This window comes from Argopecten irradians, chromosome 5 (genome assembly GCF_041381155.1).
Source record: "Argopecten irradians isolate NY chromosome 5, Ai_NY, whole genome shotgun sequence".
Taxonomy (NCBI): domain Eukaryota; kingdom Metazoa; phylum Mollusca; class Bivalvia; order Pectinida; family Pectinidae; genus Argopecten; species Argopecten irradians.
Window position 1 is genome coordinate 21508049 of NC_091138.1, and position 24416 is coordinate 21532464.

General features: G+C 34.2%; 1 protein-coding gene across 2 annotated transcripts; it reads left to right on the forward strand.

Moving 5' to 3' along the window:
* The first annotated feature begins 12698 nt into the window (after positions 1–12698).
* LOC138323206 (melatonin receptor type 1B-B-like) lies at positions 12699–24045 on the forward strand. 2 transcript variants are annotated; one of them, XM_069267623.1, is made up of 3 exons: positions 12699–13001; positions 19557–19875; positions 20125–24045. In XM_069267623.1, the coding sequence occupies exons 1-3, from the start codon at positions 12978–12980 to the stop codon at positions 20904–20906; spliced, it is 1125 nt and encodes a 374-aa protein (XP_069123724.1). In that variant the 5' UTR covers positions 12699–12977; the 3' UTR covers positions 20907–24045. The 2 variants fall into 2 exon arrangements, with proteins under 2 accessions (XP_069123724.1, XP_069123725.1); XM_069267624.1 differs by lacking the exon at positions 12699–13001 and having other exon boundaries at positions 19156–19875.
* Positions 24046–24416: the final 371 nt, after the last annotated feature.

Genomic DNA, 24416 nt, shown 5'->3' on the forward strand with positions numbered 1-24416 from the left:
GTTTACTGACTCTGTAATGAATTCGCTTGGATTGATAGACAAAGCTGAAAACATTACAGTAGAGTATTACTACATCATCTAGGACTATTTCATCTCACTTCTATAAATGATGTGCTAATTGTGTTAGATAACCAATCCTCAACTACCTAGTATTAAAATAATAGCACACGTACTATGTTGCTTGTTAGCGGGTACTTAAATGCGTTGATAAACTATGTGTTGTTAGAATTCGCCTACTTGAAAACCACAACGCAACAAGAGAAACAAACAAACAAACAAGAGAAACATCTCCATAGATATTCGCCGTGTTTTGAGAATGACTCTCCCTCTCCCTCTCTCTTAATAACCACAAGCTGTGTCAGTAGTCATTGTACCAGATATACAAAGTCGTGGTACTGTAAACCGCTCTATTTTCTCGTTTTCATGTAGAGCAATTTTTTCCACGACGATTTAATTTCGCGATTAACACCTCTTGTATTTCTGTTACATAACCAAGAAACAAAATATGACATAAATGCATTGTTCTACATTTCTTATGAAACATATTAACATCAAAAGGCGTAATGGCGGACAGCGAGCGAGTTTAATCTTTTCACACACATTTCACCAATGTAGACTTTTCTGGCGTATCACAGTAAAACCAACTAATCTCACTTTTATTACAACTGGTTTGTTTCCGATATATGTGTGTTTCCGATAAATTTTAATGTACCCTTAGACTAAATTGTCCCTTTAATACTATATGGTAATGGTACACTAATTGTCATGTTAAGAGGTACTGAAATCTGCCACCAAACTGCAAAATGAAACTAGTTGTCTTACTCCATCGACTTTATTCACCAACGTCTTACAATATAGAATAGGAAGTTTTTCAACCCGAAAGTAAAGAAAACACTGTTGATAAGCGCTAGGATAATAATACAACATCCTGTAATCGGTGTGTTGGCGATAACATTGCTTCCTCGACCATCCTCAAATGATACCCCAAACTATTATTTACTTCTCCAAATCATAACTTTTGAGGCAAAATCCCAGGCCTGACTTCAAAGAAAAACCATTTCCATTTCAGTTGTCACAATGCATGTCTTAAAATCAATTGTTCATATCTATTATTGTTTTCTGAAAAAAGTTACACATCCATGTAATCTAAACAAGAAGTTTATCTACTTCATTGATATTGCGATTATCACACGTATTATTTTGTTCTAAACATCGTTTGGTTTTAGTTTTTGTTCACGTATAAGTCGCACACCCGATTTTCAGGGGAAAAGTAGCGGCTTATACTCAGGGAAATACGGTATTTAATATATAAATATTCAAATACATAATGTAACCATATCGTTAAAAATGTTCAAATCGTCAAAATGTTTATGATAGATGCAAACTGTTGACGAAAAAATTATTATGATTTAAAATTTTGAACATGTTGATAATGATCATGATTAAATTTATCGGTTTATGCCCCATAATGTCCTTTTCGACACAAGGTATTACTCCATCTCCTGCTCTTATTGTCGTTGTCACACATTTCATATTATACAAATATTTAATGGGTTACCTTGCTCTAGATCATAATATTTAACCCGAAGTGGTGGTAATCAACAAGGAGTTATATTGTACGAAACCTTGTACAGGCTACATGGCCCTTATACACGTATGTCTGTAGGATACGAATGACTTCAAAGTGTAATTATGGGGTAAAGAAATCCTAATCGTGTAGACAAATTCGAATTGCCAACTTAGGACACAAAGAAAACAAACACTGTCACATGGTATATACTCAACGAAAGCAAATACAAAAACACGAATAGACAAAGAAAACAAATGTTATATGTACAAGGCCATAAAGGATGCAGAAAGTCTAGCGAGGTTTTGTCATATTCCTCATAAGAACACAGTTCAACAATTGTAAGTAACCAGAAGACGCTCCAGTTTCAAGAGCAATGAATAATATGAAGAAAAAAACAAAGAAGATTTCATTAGAATGAGATTAATGATGGAAAGAGAACAATATTGTGACCAAGATTACAACAAAATGGTAGGATAATGGTGGCTGATTACGGCCATCTCGTGTTGTTGTGTTGTCGCCTTGTCGTGTTGTCGCCTTGTCGAGTTGTCGCGGTCTCAAACTGCGACAACCCGAGATTTAACAGTTAAAATGTCGACTTGTCGCGTTTTTGAACCGCGACAAGTCGACAACACGACAACACGACAAGTCGACAACACGACAAGTCGACATTTCAAACACGCTAATTAGCGCGTACAGAATCTCGTGTTGTCGCGGTAAAATGTCGACTTGTCGTGTTGTCGAGTTGTCGACTTGTCGTGTTGTCGCCTTGTCGTGTTGTCGACTTGTCGTGTTGTCGAGTTGTCGACTTGTCGCCTTCCTGTTACACATGCGCAAATCATATGAAATAGCCACTATCTTTGAATATAGAAAACTGAAGTCAGTGCTTGTGAATATTTGGTGTGTTTGTAATATATTCGATGTACAAAATTGTTTAAAAATCATATTTTCCCCATTGTTAACTCTTTTGAAAAGTATTATACTTAACGGAAATTATAATATTAAATTAAATAAATATTAACAAAACAAAGGATGTTGTCAGAACACAGAACAAAAATGTTTGTATAATGAACAGTGACAGAGACGACAAATGTATATCAACTTAATATTGTAAAATATCCTTTTAAAATATTGTGTTATCAATCGGTTAAGACTTATTATTCAATTTGAAGAATTGAAGCGAACACGGCTGATAAGACGAATTATTATCTATTATTACTAATTACTGTAATAGGTTATGTGTGTAGTACATCAAACAATAACCTTGATTAAGATCTAATAAAGAATTTGATGTAAAACGATTAGAAAAAAAAATCATAAAAACTTTCATTTAGTCCAAAGCGTTATAGAACAGATAAGGTGTTGTGCCCCATCTTTCTGGTAATTAGTTCATGTATTTTGATCATCAGCATGCATTACAATGTACATAATGTAAGTATTTTTTATAGAATTTATATATTGTACAGTTAAACAGTAAGATTTACCCTGGAAAGTTTGAATGTGTAACTCGACTGCAGTAATTCATACAATAGTATACAATTGCTGGAGCATAGATACTTCCAGGGGATATCAATTTAATGGAACTCTGCATGCAAAAGAAAAGTACACAATTAGTATTTCTGGGTCTAGAAATTCCTAATACACAAAACATGTGTTCATTTTACGAAGTGAATATCATAATTATATAATAATCTTTCTCAAAGCGATCAATTTGTGGTTAAGAGAGGCTTGGCTAATTATGATACATTCAAGTGTAATTGACCTGTGTTAATATGGTCCGAATATGCTAAGTCAATAACAGCAACTCAAGTTACATTACGCAAACATTGCGTTCTTCAGGGTGGTGTCCTATGGTCAATGCTTTTTCTTGTAACTAACATGCACATAGATACATATCTAGTACAAAAAATAAGGACCTCAGTTTCGGTTCATATGGTGTTATACCGCCCTGGTATAATTTAAAATAATGACCTCGGGCTACGTACGGCCTGGGTTATTATTTATTCTACCAGGGCGGGATAATAACATATATACAGCCTTATACACTGTACATGTATATCTTATTATCTGCATTGCTTTTATCTTTATATTCAGAAATTCCGTTGTTATTTTCGATACATTTACCATTATTCTCCGTCATTATATCGAGATATTCGATGCATTTTCCTTTATAATATGTAGCTAAAATTAAACTTTATATTCGGTACAATTTCTTTTAATTTTGGACACACTTCTTTATATGATGTGCAACCTTCTTTATATAATGTGCAAACATTTATATGATGAAGATCAAAGCCGGCTTATAATATATGCATAATTTTTCGGCTGCTTTCGTCTTAGTGACAGCACTTTGTATAGTTGTGTAGGATTTTGAAAAGAAAATTATTGCTCTTACCAACGGTAGTAACCTTTTTTGTGAAGACTTACTAGGAATATGATTTTAACCGTTAAAACTACATGTAGATGGACTAATTTCCGTTTGTCTCGGGATCTATCCATTCCTTCTCACTATATATCACCATGTAGATTACGATTATACCGATTTTTGTATTTAAACTCATAAAACGTCTAAAATGGTCTATACATGACACTCCGATGGGTCCAAATTATTGAATCGCCATCTACATGTAGACAATTAATCCTGTGTCTACATTGGATAATCAGTATAAGAAAAAAATGATTTTGTTTTAATTTTAGATGTGCTACTATTTTGTTAATTCATATTATGAAAATGAAAACAATTAAGAAGCAAATGCTAATTGAATTTTTCGTTTCGGAAAGGTACATGTAGTGGGTCTTTAAAGCATTATATACATGTATGTGCCGTAATTTTCATACTCACGAATCAAGAGCTTTTTGATATTTTATTCACCATCAACCTTTTGAAAATGAAAATGATTTTGACATTACGTATGCGGTCAGGCTATGAAGCCAAGATGTGGTCGACAATTTCATTTAAAATTTTTATAAAATAATAAGAAAATAAAAAAATGATTACTGCAGGTATGCATTCATATTAACATACATAAGGCATAAATTCTGACTTGTAAATAATGTTTACAAGGCATCGTACATGGTTTTCTGACCATTTGAATGATTATCACACCTTTAAAACAACCTGATGGTTTTCAATAGTTTCCTGAAGAAAAAAATACATGCCCAGTTACGGCACATATAGCTTAACCAATCAATAAATAAAAATCGGGTAATTAATAAAACAAAATGTTCCCAGCCGCCATACAACATCTATGATATAGGTACATGTATATATTATCCGAATAGCGTATATTGAACTTTGATTCCTAGGCGTGGCAACATTATAAGATTTTTCAAATATCTACATATATATGTAGATCTGCTACCCTGTTGAGATCAGCCGCTTGATTTTTACACTTTACCTTATCCTAAACATGTTTCCTAACAGGTTTAGTTGAATTCGGACCAGTTGAGAAGATTATGGAATTGTTATGTTTATGGTGATAGAAGACAAATGAAAATGATGTCGATAGGTCACCTGCCTGGGTGACCACCTTGTCCTTAAGGCTTAATAGTCCGAAGGCCCGTTAATCTGAACGTCCGTTAGTCCGAACGACCGTTAGTCCGAACGACCGTTAGTCCTAAGGCCCATTAGTCCGAACGTCTGATAGTCCGATAACCGATATAAATGTACAGGACTCAGTAATAAACTTGCTAAGATATGTGTAACTCTAGATTGACACCATCTTCAGTGACCCACGGATGATGGCACTACTCTACGCTACATTTATCACAAATGTAGCGTAGGGTCATCGACAAAAAGCGAAATGTGACTAATTTTAACAATTGTGAAAAAAAACATAATCTTGCAATACATGTATGTAAACGTATCCGATATGAAAGAGTGTATATGTACACTGCAATCCTGGCTATTAGTTTCCCAGAAATTACCATTATGCGAACCATTTTCATCATTGAAAAAGGGGAGAATAAACAAGTAAAAGGGAGAAGAAGGAAACACAAAAATAAGTCGCTAAATACATATTTCATACATGTATGGAGGTTAGAATGAGTGATATATCTCATCCATTCATGCAGCCATGTTATCCCTATGACTATAGGACACCGCCCTGAAGAACGCAATGTTTGCGTAATGTAACTTGAGTTGCTGTTATTGACTTAGCATATTCGGACCATATTAACACAGGTCAATTACACTTGAATGTATCATAATTAGCCAAGCCTCTCTTAACCACAAATTGATCGCTTTGAGAAAGATTATTATATAATTATGATATTCACTTCGTAAAATGAACACATGTTTTGTGTATTAGGAATTTCTAGACCCAGAAATACTAATTGTGTACTTTTCTTTTGCATGCAGAGTTCCATTAAATTGATATCCCCTGGAAGTATCTATGCTCCAGCAATTGTATACTATTGTATGAATTACTGCAGTCGAGTTACACATTCAAACTTTCCAGGGTAAATCTTACTGTTTAACTGTACAATATATAAATTCTATAAAAAATACTTACATTATGTACATTGTAATGCATGCTGATGATCAAAATACATGAACTAATTACCAGAAAGATGGGGCACAACACCTTATCTGTTCTATAACGCTTTGGACTAAATGAAAGTTTTTATGATTTTTTTTCTAATCGTTTTACATCAAATTCTTTATTAGCCAATCTATAGACAACTTATCACTTTTTGTGTCACAAACCCTTTAAATCAAGGTTATTGTTTGATGTACTACACACATAACCTAGTACAGTAATTAGTAATAATAGATAATATTTCGTCTTATCAGCCGTGTTCTCTTCAATTCTTCAAATTGAATAATAAGTCTTAACCGATTAATAACACAATATTTTAAAAGGATATTTTACAATATTAAGTTGATATACATTTGTCGTCTCTGTCACTGTTCATTATACAAACATTTTTGTTCTGTGTTCTGACAACATCCTTTGTTTTGTTAATATTTATTTTATTTAATATTATAATTTCCGTTAAGTATAATACTTTTCAAAAGAGTTAACAATGGGGAAAATATAATTTTTAAACAATTTTGTACATCGAATATATTACAAACACACCAAATATTCACAAGTATGGTGGCATATTTCTGCCATCGAGTTGCCGACATCATATCGGAAGATGTCGACATAAACAGAAGAATATGTCGACTTACCACATGACCCTGCCCACATAATGATTCCAAGATAATTATGTAGAAAGTCGGTAACTCGGCGATTAATCGTGTTTATGCTCGGGTGTGACACCGACTTGTCAGTTATCGATGTCGACATCTAAACTAAAAGATGTCGACATCTGGCCATGGTCTTGAAAGTGGAATTCAAAGGCCACCCTTTCATAGGGCACTGTGTATATGCAGCACGGCACCATACAGCAGAGTTCGACGTTGATTTTGTTTATTCAGAAAAAGTTTTTATTTATTTGATTTCAAAATTAAAAATTGTGATCCTGCATATCCCGGCCATGCAGCTGTAGCCTGCGTGTATGTACACATTGTAACTGTTAGTCCGAGCAGAGGAAGTTAGAGTGCAATTTAAGGACTCTGCTTTGTACAACGAATTTCCATCCTCTTGGCCATAATCATTTATTAATATATATAACCGTGGGTTGAAAAATCGTTTAAAAGCTGTGTGTGTGCTTTGTGGATTAGCATTCGTACCAAGTCCATGTGGTACATACCGTACTATACTATATTACAATGATTTTTTCAAGATTTCATTTTTTTGCGAATCACGAAAAATACCAGTTACGTAATTTAAAAGCCATAAACGTCACAGTACAGATACACAATACCCATTTGGAAACCAGCTTTACTTGTTAGTTTGCCCTGTCCATATATATACATAAATATTTACATCCCTCGACACACTTAAATAAAGGCACAACGATTTTTTGTTACGGTCTTAATGGCCAGATTCAACCTTTGGGCTAAAAATCCTCCCGCGGGACGCGGTTTTAGCTCCAAACTCGGGATATATCTGCATCTATTTTTTGTAGTAAAAACGTAGTAAAAAAAAATCACGTGCTTATACCTCATTCATGCCATTGGCCGGAATATACAATTGCATTATGGGTAACTAGTGATCACGTGATTGTGTGTTTACTTCCAAATATGGTGATAGTTTGCTTGCCATTTCTTCGGAGAAATTGATTTATTTGAAAATATTTAGACTCCAAACTGTTATTAATATTGCATGCATATCATTTTGACTTGCACATATGTAATATTTTACTATAAATAATGAACTGAACTGAGTTGTAAAACTGTCATTTCCACGTTTTGTAAATAAATGATATAATACGAATTGACCATTTCAATAGGTCTAACCGTCTAATCTAAGATCAGCGAAGATCGGCTACTCCCGGCTAAATCCGAGAATTCGAAATTTATATTTTATATATATCATTACCTGCTTTAGGGTTCAGAACATATACATATAACACAGAGAAAGTAAGATCTTCTTCAAAAGGCCTTTTTGTATAAATACCAGGTCAGAGAAATCACTCTATTTGGAAGTAAACACACACTCATGTGATCACTAGTTACCCATAATACAATTCCATATTTATTTCGGCCAATGGCATGAATGAGGTAAAATCACGTGACTTGTTTTACTACGTTTGACTACATAGAACGCGTGTTTTGTACCATTATTGGGAAAATCCCCCACGGATCGTGATTTCATTTCCACCATTTGAAACAGAAGGCTTAGAGTAGACGTTGATTGTGAAACATTGATAAATTGAAGATTACATGTTGTGCCATGGCAGATGTCAAAGTTCATGTATACATACTCGACAATTACTTGAAACATCATCTAATTAATTTGTGTTGAAATTATAATTGATGTTGACCAGGAAATGCACCAGGCTAAATTTGGTTGAATAATGCATGGGAGGTGAATTAATCTTAACTTTTCCACTTTGTGGAAAATCCTTCAAAACGGATTTATCTCCCTTGATTAAAATGACAACCCATGTACCTTTGCTATGATATAAAAAAAATCCTTTTTAAATATTAATCAAATATGTGTATTAATTTAATTTGAAACATGTTTGTTTTGCTGGAAATTTGCAAAAAAATAATATCAATACAAAATATTCATGATCGTTATTTGATTGTTGTTGTTTTTGTACTTGCTGTAAAATGAGAAAAACCGTGTTGTGGAGAAGAAGTTTGTTAAAATTTGAATTGTTTACAAATGGATGAGATTTGAGAATGAGCAGAAGGCAATAAGGATATATACATTTATGTCTAACAGTCACCTGAATTCCGATATGCACAGTTATAAATAATGTTTTGCTTTTAAACAAACAAATAAATATGTCTCAGCCCTGTGACTTGGCACATAGGTCAAGATCATTGATTTGAACAAACTCTGTATCCCTTCATCCCAGCATGCTATGGCCAAATAACATGTCCATGTATGAGGTTCTTGGTTATTAAGAAGATTGTAAATTGTTTACAACAGACACTGGATGATGCCAGCCAAAAGACAATTGCAATAGGTCACACAGGAGGAGATTAATTCAACACACAATCATATATACTTTATATACTTTTTCTCATAAATCATTACATATAATCCTTGTACACATCCACATCAATGGCGACGCTAACAGGAAATTAATGAATATGCAAAATGGCGTGCGAGCGTTGAAGGGTCGAGATTTTGGTGTTTTGGGGGTCCGGGGATCTCCCCCGGAAAAAAATATGATTTTGATGATGTTGCGAGCGCCGAATGCGCGAGACTTTGGTGTTCTGGGGGTCCGGGGGTCTCCCCCGCGAAAAATATTACGATTTGGAATGGCCAAGATGAGTTTTACGGTGTATTTTGAGGATTTTAATGCGTTCTTAACGTGGTAATTTTTCGATTTACATTTACCTGCATTTAGAAATTATAATTGTGAATGTCGTCATACCATTATGCAACCCTGCTCGATCTGAACATACGTCTTCACACCATCAGCACATTGTTGTTTAACTAAAAAAATAATGAATTGATTTAATTGTGTTGCTTAGACATATAAACAATTTAATATTTTAAGAAGCATTTTGAAATAGTAGAATCCCTTGATGGACATTTTTAGTTTAGTTCATGTGTATTGAATTTTTATTATTAAAGGTTTTGACATTACGTGCTTGAACTTTTAGGAAATGCGCCGCAAAGCGGCAAAATTTTCTAAAATGAAGTACGAAAAATGTGCAGGAGGACCCTTTTCTTCCTACGCCCCTGCAGTTGCACATTTAAAAAGTTTGATGAACTTGGTACCCACTACTGACTGATGTAAATCATGCCAATAAAAGATGGATCTTTTCTCTATTTCTGTATTTTTGTTTACCTTTTTCTTTCCTCTTGGAAATGTTTTATAACATGGGAAAACTAAAAATGAAGTCTATATAGCAGGAATTACAAAACACATAGCCACCTGTCAACCATGCATGTTTTTTTTTCTGATTGGTCACCCGAGTTCGGATACAGAATGAAACAAATACATACACTGTATATAAGCACCATATATTGGCCTATCAGGCCCATGAAATCAGCCAGTGACGATATCCATTTAACCTTTTAATATATGAAGAGTATTTGATTCCATTACATATGTTTCCTTTGAAAATTGAGCAAATAATGCTCATAAATGTGTTTCCCTATATAAACTATGGTAAAGACCCTATCTCCTGGGGAAAATTCCCGAGACCCCAGGGCCATGAAATTCACAATATTGGTAGAGGGCCTTGAGACCTTTCAATCTATGGAGAAACAAAATGATACATTTTCGTACGGAACCAACCGAAGCATAATGAGTTAGGTCCTAGGTCCCAATTTACCAGGCGGGAAGCAGCCATGTAAGCACATAAGCCCGTGTTTCTTAGTATATGTGTACATACATGTACATGTACATTGTATGTATTAGATTCCGAAAAAGCTAAGTGGGCTATGCGGAAACTTATAACTATTTGTTTGGAAATAATATGGAAAATAAACTATGATATGATAGTATTGCTAACAATTTCAAATGGTGGAAATGAAACCACGATCCGCGGAGGATTTCCCCTATAATGGTACAAAGCACACGTTCTTTGTAGTAAAACGTAGTAAAACAAGTCACGTGATTATACCTCATTCATGCCATTGGCCGAAATAAATATGGAATTGTATTAGTGGGTAACTAGTGATCACATGAGTGTGTGTTTACTTCCAAATAGAGTGATTTCTCTGACCTGGTATTTACACATAATTTGGCCTTATTTTCTCTGTGATATATATGTATATGTTCTGAACCCTAAAGCAGGTAATAATATATATAAATATAAATTTAGAATTCTACGAATTTAGCCGGGAGTAGCCGATCTTCGCTGATTTTAGATTAGACGGTTAGACCTATTGAATTGGTCAATTCGTATTATATCATTTATTTACAAAACGTGAAAATGGCAGTTTTACAACTCATTCAGTTCATTATTTATAGTAAAACAGTGCATATGTGCAAGTCAAAATGATATGCATGCAATATTAATAACATTTTGGAGTCTAAATATTTTCAAATAAATCAATTTCTCCGAAGAAATGGCAAGCAAACTATCACCATATTCGGAAGTAAACACAAAATCACGTGATCACTAGTTACCCATAACACAATTGTATATCCCGGCCAATGGCATGAATGAGGTATAAGCACGTGACTTTTTTTTTTACTACGTTTGACTACAAAGAACGCATGTTTTTACTACGAAAAATAGATGCAGATGTATCGCGTGTTGGGAGTTTAAAACCGCCTTCCTGGAGGATTTTTAGCCCAAAGGTTGAATCTGACCATTAAGACCGTAACAAAAATTCCTTTATATAAGTGTATCGAGGGATGTAAATATTTATGTATATATATATGGACAGGCCAAGCTAACAAGTAAAGCTGGTTTCCCAATGTGTATTGTGTACCTATACTGTGACCTTTATGGCTTTTAAATTAGGTAACTGGTATTTTTCGGGATTCACAAGAAAATACAACATAAAAAAAATCTTTTTATTTTTTTTTTTTTTTTTCATTCATTCTTTTAATATAGTATAGTACGGTATGTACTACATGGACTTGGTACGAATTCCAATCAACAAAACACACACACAGCTTTGAAACGAATTTTCAACCCAAGGTTATATATATTAATAATTCGTTGTACACTTCCTTAGCTCGGGCTAACAGCTACGTACACGCAGGCTACAGTTTCATGGCCGGGATGTGCAGGATCACAATTTTTTTTTTTATTTTGAAATCAAATAAATAAAAACTTTAATTAACAAAATCAACGTCGATCTCTGTTGTATGGCTTTTGCTGCATATACACAGTGCTCTATGAAAGGGTGGCCTTTGATTTCCACTTTCAAGACCAGATGTCGACATCTTTTAGTTTAGATGTCGACGTCAATAACTGACAAGTCGGTGTCACACCCGAGCATAAACACATAAATCGCCGAGTTACCGACTGTCTACATAAATATCTTGGAATCATTATGTGGGCATGTACATGTGGTAAGTCGACATATTCTTCTGTTTATGTCGACATCTTCCGATATGATGTCGACTTAATGCCTTAACGATGTCGACATTATTAAGTCGTAAGTCGGCAAATCGATGGCAGACATATGCCACCATACACAAGCATTGACTTCAGTTTTCTATATTCAAAGATAGTGGCTATTTCATATGATTTGCGCATGTGTAACAGGAAGGCGACAAGTCGACAACTCGACAACACGACAAGTCGACAACACGACAAGGCGACAACACGACAAGTCGACAACTCGACAACACGACAAGTCGACATTTTACCGCGACAACACGAGATTCTGTACGCGCTAATTAGCGTGTTTGAAATGTCGACTTGTCGTGTTGTCGACTTGTCGTGTTGTCGTGTTGTCGACTTGTCGCGGTTCAAAAACGCGACAAGTCGACATTTTAACTGTTAAATCTCGGGTTGTCGCAGTTTGAGACCGCGACAACTCGACAAGGCGACAACACGACAAGGCGACAACACAACAACACGAGATGGCCGTAATCAGCCACCAGGATAAGGATGTTCATTTTAAAGTGAAAATAGAAATACGAAATAAAATACTGAAATCGATAACGGTGAGATAGTTATCTTGATGCGGATTGGTTCGCAAAGTACTTAATATAGAGAGTTTGCAAACGAATTAAAACAGGGCTTGCTGAAGCCAACGGCTACAAATTTCAGAAATGATAACTGGCATTACCATCGATCAGAAATCGCTGGTGATGGTGATTGGTCATTAACTGTGGCCTATCTGGTGCGACAGACGTGGACGTTATAAAATCCGGAATGTCTCACGACCGGTCACGCAACTAGCCTGTAGCAGACACCAGGATGGATCCACAATGTCGATTCAATGTAAGTATCACTGATTATGTAGTATTTCCTAACGTTATTTCAGGATTTTCCGAGCAACTCTTCACGTTTCATAATGTTTCGCCATTGTTAAATGGATATTTGTACATTGGAAAAAATATTCCATAATTAAGACATTATCATTGATTTCTGTAACTGATGACTAAACAAATACGTTTTGAATGTATATTATAAGACGCATTTTTCCATTTTTATACCACCATTACTACGCTTTAATTAATTTCAGTAGTTAGTTACTTATTTTACCGCATACATGACTCCGTCTATAACTAGGCCTTGTCTCACTGACTAAAGTCAGTGTTCTGACGGCGTGACAAACAGTGAAACATTTTCACAACATAAATATGTGATTTCGAATTCAGTACTTTTTTTTTTCACTTTCCATTCACACTTTTTTGCAATTTGTATCATTCATTTTCGATTTAAGCTGATTTACATTATCAATTTTCAAAGATACTTCATATTTTGTGTATCTGTTGTACAATAAATTGCATATTTTGGTTCGTTATCAAGGATAGCGATTCCTTTTGTGGTTAATCATCTTTTTCATATGATCAGGGGATAGATTCGCATACATTACTTAACTTATATGAATTCCTTAGTTTAAGATTCTAGACCTGCCTGTAATGCATTCCTATGGGAAAAGTTTTTTAAGGAATTCCCTAAAGTCATGTAAAGTTCGTGAAATTGGCCCCAGGTATAGTTGTCAGAGGTCTATTTGTTTACGACTTAATATCTAGATTAATTTATCTACATTTCTAAAGTGAGGAGATATGAACACGTTACGGAAAAATACACCAAAAATGATATTCTCCATTTTGTTAAAAATAGATTTTGTGAGAATTTTATGAAGCTTCCCTCTAAACTGCTATTTATGCCCATGTCACATAAAATAAAATAAACTATGCTGTGTGAAAATCGGGTAAAAACGGCGAAGTGTGGAACCAACTCAAACGTCTTACATTTTGTTTTAATTACTAACAGTCGTGTTTCATATATCTTCTCTTCTTAAACCTAATTCTAATTGATATGATAATATTTCCTTTTTTCTGTATATTCTTTTGTGATGTTTTAATTACTAACAGTCGTGTTTCATAAAGCTTCTCTTCTTAAACCTAATTCTAATTGATATGATAATTTTTCCTTTCTCTGTATATTTTTTTGTGATGTAAATTTAAATGATCTCCAACACAAACATTTCTTTGAATGTTTCGCGATAAAAAAACATAATTGAAAGAATATCTCATTCCTGCTGGCTTCAATCGATTTCTCATTGTTCTGTGGAGAGTATTCTCTGATGTACCGGTTGTTTTATATCGGAATCCATGTGATTTATTAATATGTTAATTTTATTGTAAGTAGAACATAAAACTGATTTAAAAAAATTAATTTGAATTTAAAGTGTTGGGTGCTTCAAACGTCTACGGAGTATACCGTACTGTCGTAACATCTATGTGGGACGTTTTATGAAACACTTTCGTATACAAAACTACATACTTTTCAAATCTAAGCTTCCATCAATAACTAAGCCATTAATTGAAGATATTTTCGGAAAGATAGAAATGATAAAATGACTGAATGTATTGTTTTTTAACAATCTTTCGGGAAATATTAACGTTATGTGATCCTTTGATCTCAGCCGATCTACAAAGAAGAACTACAAAGCTTTCTTTGACGTTGATCATTGTGTTGTTCACTAGGTTCTCAAGGCAACATATTCTCTGACGGTAATAATGATTTTCCAGAGTAGGTGAACAGTTTTTGTTGGCCGTGCGGACTCTGACAAGAAAAGACGCGCGCTATTTCAGTAAACAACTATATTTATAGTGATAAAACAGACCACATGTATTTACCAGACGACGACAAACGGTCCCTAAGGATATCGGCGATCTGACACAATTAAAGGTCCACTACTTTTCCGAATCAAAAATTTAAAACAATAATCACATAAGAAAATATGTATTGATAGACTAAGTTGAGGTTACAACACCAAATAAATGCAAAATATATTAAAGATGCTTCACCGCCGACAGAGCATAAACGATACCCATCATATGAACAATAGCTGATGTATTATTGTGGTTATATATACAATGATTCATTTTGCTTTTGGTGCATGCGCAATAAGCACTTAACTCCATATAGGACATAGTGCCATGATATTTTTTTGGGACGCAAGTAATTATTTTTGATATTTTTATCTTGAAGTAAAAATAGAAGCTCAAACTTTTCACTGGTGGTAATGGTGTAAATTATCTGAAAAAAATACTAATTCTTTCGCTCCTGTTTTTTGATAATAGAGAAAAAATACCATTCGTCAGCGGTGGAACATCTTTAACAGTAGATATCCATTTTGCTGTTTTGTCGTTTGGTTCATCGCTAGTCAACTAACACGCGGTTTGATTTATTTTAGCTAAAACTTCAATCACCAAACTGATTCGGGAAGGTAGTGGCCCTTTACTGCATTACTTCATGGCGTGTACGCGTGAAAATCGGAGAGCGGATGGTCCGGTTTTTTTTAAATTAAGCTAAAAACTTTTGCAGCGTATGAAATGAGGACAGATTTCAAGTTTACTGATTGGCTGACATAAGATGTCAGCTGAATATGACCCAGATCTATCGTGACCCTTACTGATGAAATGAAGCCATAGACATATGATTTGAATCAAATTAGATTCACTGAGAGTATATCTTGTCGGAAACCTCCAAAGTTGATATCGATTCGAGAAGTCAAGTGTTTATTTAGGTAACATATTAGTGTATTAAAGACTCCAAACCAATCATCATGGAGTAAAATTCTTTTAGAATTAATCATGTATCATGGTATTACCCCAAGGTCAATCATGCATGGACTATATTTATTTTCTTCATTGGCTCCCAAGTAAACAATCTTCAGTTGTTGGATGAGAAACATGAGCTACTGGGGATGCAAAGAGATGTGTTAATTTGTTAAGTGTTAAATAGGATCTCTGTCACTCAATTGTTTGTGTTTGATTCATTGACATATTTTCATGGTTCCAAAATAATACTTTAAGGTAAATAATATTTGTTTCCGATCAGCAAAACAGTATACTCTTTAGATCGATACAATATTGATACATTTGGACATTCTGGTTATTCGAAAATTCTTCATTCTGAAGTCCTCGCCATTCATCAATTTGACCCGAGGTATCTCTAATGACTGCATACCAGTAATACAATGTACTTCGCATTGGTAAAATATCTATCGCGCTTTTGTAAATGTTCAAGTCATTTATGTGATACAGGCGGGAATAAATATGTTCACTGCTGGAGGTTTTCACGAGAAGAAACACTTTTCAGTTTGTAATTTCTTGAATCAACATATATGAAATTTCATACAATAAGAATACACAGCAGAATTCTGCATCTGGGGTAGGCTTTAATTTGAACAGTCTGTTCTACTTGTTAAGCTTCTCCTGTAATTATATAGGAGTCGAGCATTTCTAAAGGGACAATTCATTGAGGCTAATTCTGTTACATAACCACAAAAATATGACATAAATGTATTGTTCTACATTCCTTATGAAACATATAACAAGTAATATTGACAATTTTCACGACAATGTTAATTATTTTGATTGATACCGTTGAAATCCCAAATCGTTGATCAATACGATTTAGCAGGTACAATATGTTCGCCGTACCCATACCCTTGCGAAAGTCACGCAAGTTAAAGAAATGCAATACGTAATCACTGAGGAGTCGATGATGTTATTTTTAGACAAGAACATGCATCTAATAAGGTAAGCACACTACTGTAAGAGCGGTTTGAGTAGTTCTAGACAAAAATGTCTTTACTCCATAGGCAAGGACCAGGGTTCGGCATACAAGACATCCGACCACTATGTGTAACCTTTCGCATACATTTCACTACAGTGGGCTTTTCTGGCATATCAGAGTAAAACTAACTTATCTAATTTCTACAAAAACTGGTTTGTTTCCGATATACTGTGCAAATTTTTATGTACTCTAACTACTCTTAGACTGAATTGTCCCTTTGATGAGCTGGCATTGGATCGTTTTACACTAATTTACAAAATAGCGATGATAACATTGGCTATTATCATGTTCATAATGGCGCTATTAAAGGCCGTCACTCCTGAAATAATTACCGCTCAAATTTGATACTTAATGACAATAATTCAGCTTCATACAGAAAAGGCTATAATGATAGCAATGCTTCATACAAGAGAACTAAATTACGAAACCGATAATGTTTTCTATTATCATCACTAGCACGATAATTTGAGAGGTGCAAGGTGTGAAAATTATAAAGTACCTGAACAGCGCTTTAATTGTGTTAATGACTTCATTTAAAAATGGAAACATGCCCTTTTCACATCGATAAATGATGTCACGGTTTCACAACAACAACAACACCTTATGGTATCAACACTACGTTAGCACCAATGTTGCACGATTTAGCATACACGTATGATTCATCGATGCTCACTTCATTAGGTTTCTTGTACAATGTTTGGAAAACAATTCTAATTCTATCTTATTAAGATATTTTACCGAGGGACATTATTTCACTCTTTAATTTAGGGAACGAAGGACTTTGACGAAGTTTTAGTACGGCACCAAAACCTGTCAATATCAGGATGTGCATTGTTGTACTGTTACACATGCTTACATCAATTAAGAAGAAAAATGTCATTTTCTAAGCTATTCTATGGACGAAATTCTTTCTCGTCAGAAGCTGTGATAAGTTAAAGCCACACTATACGTAACTATCAACAAAAGTCAAGTTAGATTTCACCCCAATATTGTTAGTACCTTTAGATGTAGTTGAAATCAAAGAATATTAATATTGATTTTTTTAGTAAATTTGCTGACCTACTTAAGTATTATATTACTTAACCACTATCGACATTTCAAGACAGAAAATCTTTAATGTGGGATTATCGATGACCATCTATCTTGGGATATACAAGTGCAAGATGTCTTGGAATTTTTTTTTTTAAACTTTATCAACTGTGCAGAATTAAAAAATCCTTCCAATGTCGGCTAGAATTACTTACCATAATTGTTTTATTTTACCATATATTGATTATTGTTCCAACATTTGGGGACACTGTTCACAGAAATTTGTTAAAAAACTTGAGCGAATCCAAAAAGGTAACTACGAATTATTCTAGATGTCGATTTTAGTGTTCCAGGTGAACAACTGTTTGTCAAATTGAAATGGCTGCCTTTCACCCACAGGGTTGAATATAACGAATGTGTCTTGATGTACAAAATTATAAATAATTTATGTCCTGCCTACCTAAATTGTAACATCCTAGTCAGTATTGTACATCCCATTCAAACTAGATCTTGCACAATGGGAAAATTTGTTTTACCACGGCATAAAACAGCCAAGTTCAGATATTCTTCTAAATATAATGGTCCAGCACATTGGAATAACCTTCCTGCAAGAGTTATGGAAAAACAATCTCTTAACACCTTCAAAGTTGAATGCAGAAGGCATTTCTTTGAACTTTATAATAATAAAAATCATTGATTTTATGTATGAACTACAACTGAAATTTCTTTATCCGTATCTTATTATGTGTTAATTTTTAAATCCTTCTTTTAGTATTTCATGTTATCATATAACATTTACTTCTTGTTTTAATGTATGCTATATTAGTGTATAATCTGTCAAATTTTATTTTTTGCCATATTGGCATATATGTATACAAGACACATATTTGTGTTTATTATTTCATTATATATATAATTGCAGCATGAGATTTTTGTTTGCATGAATTTTATGTGTCAATTATGGCAATTTTCTGTATTTTTCTAGACTGTGATATTATGATTTTGTTTTTGTGATATGATAATTTAATCTGGGATATGATTTACTTATTCTGTGATATCTTTGATTTCATTTTATATAAATACTGTATGTTTATTAACTATGCTGTAAATACTGTACATTTTATATGTTCGACCATATGTGAGAAGAGTCTTTGACTCAATGTGCAATCGAATGAAAATAAAGTCAATTATTATTATTATTATTTCAATAAAGCACAATCGCCATGCTTACTGCTAAAAATGTTACCTCAAATAGGCTTCTTTGTCAAATGCTAATATGCATCACATCTTAACATCATAGGACACATTACCGAAGTATCATTATCTTAATGTCTCTGAACAAATTCCTCAAGCATATTTATCATCGAAACAATCAAAAGATCACATCAAAATCATATCAGATTTCTACAGTGATTTTTGAAGTAGGTTGAAAATGCTGCTGGGACGTTGAACGCGTTGTTTTTCGTTTTTTCCTTGTATTTCAATCACACTACATGACCGATTACCTAAACACCGAGAGACTAAATGCTTATCATTTAAACTGATTAGACCAATCAACGATCACCGAACAACACGCAAAGTTTACACGCAATTAAAATAAGTAACAATTATGCTTAATGTGTGCTTTAAAAAATTCTAGCATGATATGAATTGACAATGATAAAATGATTGAAATATTGATTCATGCCGATATCAAATTTAATGCAGGTTGGTGGGAACAACAGCATGATCAATGAGACGAATTCTTCGGACCCACATTCAAGTCTTGAAAATGTTTGTAACAGAACAGAACTGAGGCCTGTTGCGATTTACCTCCCACCTCTATTGGAAACCAACCTCTCCCTGGCGCTTCTATACATCGTCCTCATGTCGATATTGATGGTATTGGGCACATTTGGCAACTTTCTGATTATCCTGATTAGTACCATCAACAATACCTTTAACAAGGCCGGCAAAGCTTTCATGGTGAATTTAGCTATAGCGGACCTATGTGTAGCTGGGGTAGCTGATCCAATGTGTATTCTTGGTAAGTAGCATCTCTATGGCAACATATCATATCATACTGTAAACGCACTTATAAGGTTGCAATCAAATTTTAGTTCAAAAACTATCTTGGTTACTGCCAGTCTGCAAAACTCTACGTGGTCTGCATCGCTCACTACGCTGTCCTTCACGTGACTTTATTAGTGTCCTTTATGTTTTTGTTTATACTTAAATAGCTATTGTTTTATTTTTCGTTTAAAACGTGGATGACGATAACTTTATTTTCTTGTAGGAGTAGTAAAAGGGGCCACCTTCTTTGACGATAAGCTGGAGTTTTGCCACTTTATTGCCAGTATGTGCCTTACCGCATGTTTCTGTGCCTTTCTCAGCCTTACCATGTTGACCATCAACAGATGCTTCTACGTCTGTCACAACACATTTTATCAGAAATTCTACTCTCGCATCACCGTTGGTCTCTTGTGCATAACATGCTGGATTATCGCTTTTCTTTTTGAGTTTCCTAATTTCGTCGGCTGGGGAGACCACACCTTTGATAAGAAGAACCACCAGTGTATTTGGGACAGAACTGCATCTTTATCCTACTCCCTTTTTGTATCCGTCTGTCTGATTGGTGGACCATTGGTTGTCATGGCGATCTGCAACATCAGAATTGTTTTGGAGATATGGCAGAAGAAAAAGAGCATTTACGAGCTGGACAGCGACGGTCACTATTCATCATTGAAGGTCTGGAACGAGACAGTACGCACATCTAAAACTCTCTTCGTCATCTTCACGTTGTTTATGATGTGCTGGACACCGTACGCCGTTGTCATTGCCATTGATATCGGAGACAAACTTTCGATGGAGACTCATCTCTTTGTCACAATGGTTGCACACACGCATTCCAGTCTGAACTTCACCATCTATTTCATCAGCAATCCAAGGTTCCGGCGGTCTGTGTTGGGACTTCTGCGCTGTAGATGTATCCGGGTAGTAAAAGGTCCAGTGTCCCAATCCTCTGAATCCGCGGAAAGAAAAACCCTTGGTATGGTTGTTAACTCCATTTCCCTGTAGGACACGCCAGAAACTGACAACACGAAATATGCCACAAGCATTTCCTGTATATATAATGTGTAAGCGCAACGTTGTAATTTAAAACTTGATTTCACCGGTTTTACCAATTATTGCCCCTTAGAGAAGTACTTGTCCAAAATGAACTTATACAAAGTTTAACTAGATAATCCTGTCGAATGTTGACATCGAAAACATGCCATTTAACAGAACCAAAATTGTACAGGGTATATCTCCTGTTTGTTTTACTTCCTATTAACATCCATGGTCATTCAGGGTATACCAGGTCTTCGAGGCGAGTGAAAGCCAGAGTATCAACGGAAAAACCCATCGACCAACGCACAGTATTTGACAACTGTCCAATAATGGATTCGAACATACGCACAGATTTGATTATGTATATATACAACAGATAGAAAGTCTGGAAAATCATAAATAGAGATGTCTTTAGAAAGCAATAGCTACATGTTATGCCGATATTTGTCATGTGAGTTTGAAATGAGAATGAAGAGCGACAGCAGAAACAAAAAGAATATCCAAATGATATTTTTAAAGTTTGACTTCATATTGTAAAGAAAGAAGAAAATTCTCTTTCACCAAGGTGAAGACAATAACTCCGTTATCTGTTGATATCATTCATTAAGGTTTATGAATGACCCATGACATGTAAAAACCATCGATTGGAGATTCGGGAACGTTATAATGCAGAAATAGAAATGAAATTTAGGTACGTTGAAGTCGTCAGGTAACCATCCGGCTTCCTTTAAAGATATCCCCATTGGCGGATCACATCAAGCGGCAGATACTGAGGAGATTGCCATGTAATACGGGAGTTTCGAGACCCCAAATCAATGATAAAGTACAATTTACCGTCGATTAGTCTCACTTTCCGGTGATTATGACGTCACGAAACACACGCCAATTGATTACGTCATAATCACCTGATGGTGAGACTAATCGACGGTAAATTATTCTTTATACACGTCGTTTTGGGATCTTGAAACCCCCGTATTGGTACATCTTCATAAAATATGAATATTCACGCTTGTTATCACCTTTTACGAAATATTTTGAAAACTTAAGATAATGACATAAATCATTCAAACACACCGAAGGAAATTTTAAAGTAGACGAAAATATTTTATTATTTTTGACGTGGATCGATATTGTAGCGATGTGTATATGGCAATAAACAGTTAACGTTGTCTCGGAATAGAGAGAGAAAATGCGTGTCTTACACCAATTTTAGAGAAGTGTTCGTGATACGAAATATATATGGTTGCATGACAATTACGGTATATTGCATCATGATATTATGAGTAACACTTACTTTAGCGTGAATGTTTGAGGGTGGATATTTTCTCATTCGTCTATCCTTAAAGTTACAAGGAAGTTAATGTGTAATATTTTGAATATTATAATAGCTGTGTTATAGTCTGTAATTGCTGATCATATAACGGCCATATAACGATAATATTTTTTTTTTTCATTTCGCTAACTTATAAATCATTTTTACGACTGTAAATACAAAATAGGATGTTAACAGTACTTTGATTAAAACAGTAATTTCGAATTAGGATTATTACAATTTATGTGTAAGATTATCTAAAACATACGTATTTAGAGAAAATCCGGAGTACCCGAGTGATAGGGTGATCCTATGCTGGTGGAAAGCGAATCACACGTAAATACAAATGTCACCGTGTCACTGAACAAAAAGCAACCCTCACATTGAGGACTCAATGTAAAATAAAGCAAATATAATTACCTGGCAACTTTTCAATTTCGTGCTAGTGTACTGACATCGCAATTTTACATGCATGCCAACTAAAGTATCCTTGTTTCGTACTAGATGTTATCTAATAGTGTCTATCTGGATTCTAGTTCCAGGGAAATCGAGTTACTGGTGAATGGCCTTTTAACAAAGACACGACTGTAGACCTGATAGAACTATTAGGGAAACATTATTGGACCTTTATAAAGGTGTTTCGATATCCGGATATAAATCTACGTCAGCGTCGCCAAGTAAAATTCAAGATATTTTAGACTTCCTAGCGACACCGTAATGAAATATGCTACATTTAACTCTGTGTTATTATATCTTTAATTGTGATTGATTATACGTTTATAGAACAGTGTAGTATCTATATCGGGAATGTCATGTAGTTTGATTCACTGTATTTAGAAATAGTCTTTGTTACCAAGGATAAATGTAAATAAATCAACTTCAATGTATCATTTCATAATTTGTGAACTCGTCAATAATGAGTAATAAAACTTAATGAAGTTATTGCCTGAAGTTACACGGAATACATAAAAAGCAATATTAGCTGTACAGTTGCGCTACGCTCAAGTTTAGTTTATATAGACATAAATATTGGTATTGTAATCTTTATTGTGGTCTTCAATGATACCGTTACCATTTTATTTCATTTATGCACATATGAATTTTATGTACTAGAAAAGCATAACTAAGTGGATTGATTGCTTTATTTCTGAATTCTAGCTTTTGTGACATTATAGTTTAATAGATAAATGTCTTTTTTGATTGTGAAATGAGAGATTCAGAATCTCATATCAAACGTAAGCGAGTTTGATGGTGGCATGATCATACCCAATTGACCATTGATTGTACATACCATTATGGCTATATCATACTCATCTTTCGCACAATCGGCGTTTAAAGTATTTCATATTGATATATTAAAATAATGCATTATGACAACGATATAAGTAAGTCAAGGTCAATTATGCTTAGATATGGGGATTGAATGAATGCAACCCAAAATTCGTCCGTTATAACATATTTTATAAAAAATAAAATAATTCGATTATTCTACTTGTTATTCGTATTTTTGCATATTACATAGTTTTCTCCCGTGCGGGTAAGTATCGACTGTGATGAAATTACTTTGTGAACAAAGTTTTCTCTTAATATATTTATCGATATTTATATGACATTACACTCGTAAAACATGATCCCTCCTGCAAGGACAGATAATTCTGTAATACGCAAAGACGGAACACTACCCGTGTTGAGTGTGTGGGTATCTGTGATCACCTTTATCTTATTTAAATTCATGTTATTGAGACGTTTTGAGAAGTTATCGTTGATTGTTGAAATAAAGTGTTGTCAAATGTTTTTGGGTCTTGTTATATCGTTATTTTTTCAAAACCAATATAATTCACCAACTTCAAAAGTGAAAGTAGAATAATAAACTACAAGTATGTTTTAAGAAAAGCGAATAACAAATGTAATTTTAAAAGTATTTCTTGGTTGATTACATAATTGTAAGTATTCTCATACTTATTCTCTTAGCCTGAAATTCTCACTTAATATTATTAAAAAAACTTATGCAATGTGAGTTACCAACAAAAGTGTAAAACGAAAATATTTTATATTCACCCCAATAATTTTACATGATAGTATTGTAATATATTTTATCGTGTTCGACAATTGCCCCCGAGTTGCTTTGTTGGATGCCACTAATTCACTCGGAGTATAACAGTTAT

Coding starts and splice junctions, on each gene's coding strand:
- LOC138323206 (XM_069267623.1), top strand. CDS start 12,978: ATGGATCCACAATGTCGATTCAAT. Junction 13,002..19,556: donor ATCCACAATGTCGATTCAAT/GTAAGTATCACT, acceptor AATTTAATGCAG/GTTGGTGGGAACAACAGCAT. Junction 19,876..20,124: donor TGATCCAATGTGTATTCTTG/GTAAGTAGCATC, acceptor ATTTTCTTGTAG/GAGTAGTAAAAGGGGCCACC.